Source organism: Actinia tenebrosa, unplaced genomic scaffold (genome assembly GCF_029948245.1).
Source record: "Actinia tenebrosa isolate PJP-AT-01 unplaced genomic scaffold, QUT_ActTen_1.0 PGA_scaffold3__52_contigs__length_22856419, whole genome shotgun sequence".
Classification (NCBI taxonomy): domain Eukaryota; kingdom Metazoa; phylum Cnidaria; class Anthozoa; order Actiniaria; family Actiniidae; genus Actinia; species Actinia tenebrosa.
The window spans coordinates 5,808,426-5,813,480 of NW_028292580.1; the positions used below are offsets into that span (position 1 = coordinate 5,808,426).

General features: G+C 35.5%; 1 protein-coding gene across 1 annotated transcript; it reads left to right on the forward strand.

Moving 5' to 3' along the window:
• Window positions 1–3,424: 3,424 nt before the first annotated feature.
• LOC148908237 (uncharacterized) lies at window positions 3,425–4,657 on the forward strand. Its single transcript, XM_089036130.1, has one exon. It carries the CDS (start codon window positions 3,440–3,442, stop codon window positions 4,655–4,657), a length of 1,218 nt encoding a protein of 405 aa, XP_088892256.1. The 5' UTR covers window positions 3,425–3,439.
• The last annotated feature ends 398 nt before the right edge of the window (window positions 4,658–5,055 follow it).

The following is a 5,055-nucleotide window of genomic DNA, read 5'->3' on the forward strand; positions in this document are numbered from 1 at the left end:
GAGTACCAAAGAAACAAGGACGGCAGGAGTCTTGTCGTAGTCAGACATAATTAGTACGTAAGGAGTGATTGTCCTGTATCCTCTCTTTAAAATTATATATTCTTTCACACATTCCACAGTACGTATCCAAGTATTTACTAAGATTTCTCAAGGAATACTCAAGAATTCGGTAACATTGTCAAAGGGGAATTTCGAAAATTCAGACAACCCCTCCCCCTACATTTTCAATGAGTATTCAGGAATTTAGACCACCTCTCCCTCTACATTTTTTATGGGGTACTAAAGAATGCAACCACATTCCTGAGTCGGTCATACGGGGGGGTTACTACTCCTTGAGTTTAAGGTCCACCATTTCATATCTTCCATTGTGAATGTTAATTGAAATAGGTGTATACAGGCTACTATGATTTAACTTGTTTGTGTTTTGGTATGTCTATTGTTTTAAGACAATAAGCTTGCACATCCTTCACCACATTGTGGATGGAATAAAGCTGTATGGACCTGTTCATAGCTGGTGGATGTACAGCTATGAAAGGTTCAACAGCTGGATCTGCCAGCGTGTCACGAACAGAAGATATCCTGCTGCAACAGTCATGTAGACATACAGGGTACATGTAACAATGGATTTTACGTAAAAATAGATGATCGGGTGCATGAATATGTGCATGATTTTTTTAGTACCTGATGGTGTTATTTGAAGTTTATGAAAATGATTAGAAGCTAGAAGAATAGTTTAAATATAAATCTAAAATATTGTCTTTGTGTGTTTTAGATATTCGATTGGGTTCAGTTTATGCGGCTTTCCGGGCAACTTCAACTGTTAAGGACTTAGCAAGAGGATTCCAGACCCATTGTCCATAAAACGTTATGAGAGGATGAGGAAACTGCATTGCTGAATTTTGGCCTTGAAGTACAGCCTAATGCGTTTATAAAATATATTTCATTAAAGAAAAAATGCAGCAGGATTGGAATATTTGTCAGGTGAAGTTGTATTTCTTACTAGTGGTGCAGTAGGGTTGTGAAGCATTTTTTGTCACCACAAAGCTCCAATGACAGTTATGTGACACTGAATATTTTCATTAACTCATTGAAGGACAGAGAGAGTGCCTTGCTGTATGTCCACAAGCCTTTGAGGGGAAAAAAAACAGATTTCATGTCATGCTTTAATGAAAATATGTCTACCTGAAAAATGTTTCTGCTGCCATATACATAAACAGTCACGTGCTGATATATGACTTTACTAACGAATCAATTCAGCTAAAGGTCCCTTGGGGAAGGATCTGCTGGATGGCAAATAAACTTTAAACACGCCGGGTCATCTGGCTCGGATTTCCGGACATATACTTGAAGCAAAATATGATATCTTGACCGGGATAATTTTTTTAGAGACTGGGTACTACTTATTTTGATATAAAAACGGGTCGCTGAGCTTCTTGGGATAGCTTTGACAAAGCAAAGAGCGGGAAATTTACAAAGAACGCGAACTAAGCTTCATTTTGATACCAAACTTGAGCTGTAAAACTTAAGAATCGACGAATTGTAGATGGCAGACTTCGAGTCAAAATGGCTTCTTAAAGACAAGTTGTGAAATTGGCAGACTTCTCTTCCAAAAAACTTTTTTGCTTCCAATCCAAAAATCTTACAGAGGTAAATAATGGATTCCATGTTTATCAGGTAAGAATCGTATGCTTTTTATTTTTCATACAAACCTAATCAGAACGAGAAATAATTATATATCTGGACCACCTTTATAGCATAGTCACAACAGCTTGTACTCTTTCACAGCTGACTGTGGCACAATGCCTTATAAGAGAAATAATCGCTTCGATGTGGGCAGCTTTGTAAGGAGAAAGCGCGAAGTTCTTCAGGAATTGACGGAAGAAAAAGTGAATTCCTTGTCTTCTATTAAAACCTTACAGCAGCAGGTCAGGAGATTAAAAAATAAGGTAAGGTTTTTAAACATTTTTGAATTTAAGTTAAGCTTAAATCTGAATTGAAAGTTAAGAACAGCAGTGTCGGACTTCAAAAACATTAACTTAATAAATGTAAGAAATTAAACTTATAAGCTTATTGGCCGATAAGTTTCTGAATTATTAAGAAAGGCTAGGAACAAGACTATCTTGAATAAAATGCTATAAGGAATAGAAAAAATATATTACACGAGTTGTGATCTACATTCAAATTCTCCTTACCTTTTTGATATAATTACTGTTAAAAGTTAATAAGAATTTGTCTTTTGATAAACTATCGAATTTCTGTCTTATTTATATTTTACTTTGCAGTTTTTATTAATCTTATTTTGTTTTTTTGTTTTGTTTTTTTTATTTTTCTTACTCTTATTAAAATTTTACATTTTCTTCATCTTGCAAATGCAGGAAAACCAACTAAGAGAATCAACTAAGAAAGCATCTGCATGTACAACACCACCTCCTCTTAAGGTATTTTTTATTCAGATAATTTGCTTTGGTGCATTCTACCTTTATTTAATGAAAATATATATAATACATAGTTTCTGATATTTTAGGTTCCAAAAAGAGTCAGGTCTCCTACATTGCTAAACAGTCCTGCTTGTAACCAGAAAACTCTCCAAAGAAGGAATGAAGAATTATTCAACTTGGCCCAAAAAATATACGGAGCTACAAACAGCAACAAAAGGCCAGCACTAGATGGACTCTTTGACACCTTGCAAAAGAAGTGTAAGATTAATGAGCTAGGGGATTATGTATTGACTAACCAGAAAGTCACAGAATATGTAATAAACAAAGTCCAAAAAAAGGAAATAGATAATTTTACTAAATCACACCAAAATGTATTGAGAAGTATAGCAGCATACTATTCTGCTGGTGTTATGGGTAAAAGAAAGTACCAGGCAGTGCGTCTTGCTACCTCTATGACATCCAGTAAACGCAAAAGGGGTGGTCGAACTGGTCTGAAATTTTTGGGGAATTGTACAATTCCTAAATTACTTACTTATAATCAGTTGATAAAGGAAATCAATGCTATGGATATTGGCAATGTATTTCCAGTTGAAGAGCTGTTATCAGGTGATGATGAAATTAGCATAAATGGTAGTTTTCGTGACCTGAGAGAATTTCTCCCAAGACTTGCTAACTTCTATTTAAGCAACTCAAAGAAAGATAGTCTTAGATGGTTTGGTGAAACTGAAGGTAACTTCTAATTTGCTTTTGGGGGGGATGGTTGCCCTTTTGGAAAGCATGAAACAGCTTGCTCATTTCTAATTAGTTTCCTCAATACAGGAAAAAAGGTTGCATCTAGTAATGATAATTTTTTAGTCTTTGGTGCAAACTGTGAGGAAACCTCTTTGACAGTTACAAAATATGTTCAAGCTGTTTACAAACAGATTGTGGATATAGAAAGCAAAGTTTTTCAAGTACAGGGTTTACATGTGACATTCAAATTTTCTGAGCTCCCCAATGACATGAAAATGCTAGCCATGCTTGGAGGAGAATTGTCCAATTCTGCTAGATTTTTTTCTTCATTTGGAAATGTTACTTTTTCAGATAGTGGTGACCTACATGGGACTTTTGGCCAGGGTCAAAATCACATGTGGAAGCCATGGAGTTATAAACACAGGGTTGAAGTAGTCAAGCTTGTGGAAAATTTCAAGAAAAAGTTAGAAACTAAACAGGTTACAAAGCAAACTAAAAGAACTAGTATCACAGAATTTATTGCTAACCAGAAGAGCCGCCAGGAACATCTTCCTCTTATAGGGAGACTAATTGATAGAGCTCATGTTGAACCATTGCATCTGAAAAACAATGCATGGCAGTATTTTTTTAGAGCTTTATTTAAGGAAGCATTAGGAAAGTCCAAGCTCAAACCTTCACACAAACTTTTTTCTGATATCCCTCAAGACATCTGTGTTGCTAGAGTTGTAACTGCTTTGCAGTTTGAAGTGAAGGCAACCCGACTGGCAAAGAAAGTTAGGATGTGGTATAATGAAACACAAGGGAAAAAGGGGGACATGCAATACAGGTTTACTGGGAAGGAGTCAAGGATGTTTTGCCATAATTTCATGAGACTTATAAGGCACCTGAGTCATGAGGATGATAGTAAGAAGCAAAGGCAAACAGTCCTGGCTTTAGTTTATATAGGCATCAGGTTGAGAGACTGCTGCTCAATATTCAACAGATTTGAAGTCAAAGATGCTGATTTATGTAATCTTGAAACTAAAGCCAGAGAGTACTGTCATGCCAACAAGCTGTTTCTTCCTTACCCCATCAATCCAACCATCTGGACTATTGGCCATGTTTTACCTGTGCATGCAAAGCATGTGTATGATATCTACAAACAAGGGCTCCTTACAGTCACAATGGAGGGTAGAGAAGCTAAACATGTTGCTTTGCACAGGCTGAGCCAAAATTCCACATATCAGACAAGATGGAAAGACATATTTAGACATGAGTTTATTATGGCAATATGGTTGCCCGAGCACAACCATGTACCATGCCTATACTCACAAAGCAAAGAAGTTTACATACCTTCGAGAGTTTTTGAAGATGATAGTTTCTGCTATTGTGGCCTAGAAAAGGCAGATCCTAGTGATAAAGAATGTTCTTTCTGTGGTGACAAGCTCATGGCTCTTATACATGACAGTGTCAAGGCCAAAAGCTATAAACCTGGCCTGGCCCTTTGAGTTGTTTAACCATGTGCATTCCTGAGATTGCTAGATTTGCATACAATGTTATGAAAAATGTGTTTCTTATCTAGTTTATTATTATTAACATTTCATTGGTATGAGATTATAATATATATCTTAGATTGATAGATTTTTATATATAATATTATAAAAATGTGTTTTATTATCTAAGGTTTTGATATCAAAATATTCATATATAGAGGATATAATACATAGAGGATATAATGGACAATTACTAGATGCTACTAAATGGCTAGAGAACTGATTTAACAAAGCAAAAATTGGTATTAATTAGTATTATTTGATTACAATTATTGCTCATGGTTTAGTGCAAGCACTCTAGTGTTTACACATGATCATATACTTACATAGATTGTACTTGGCTGGTCTAAGAA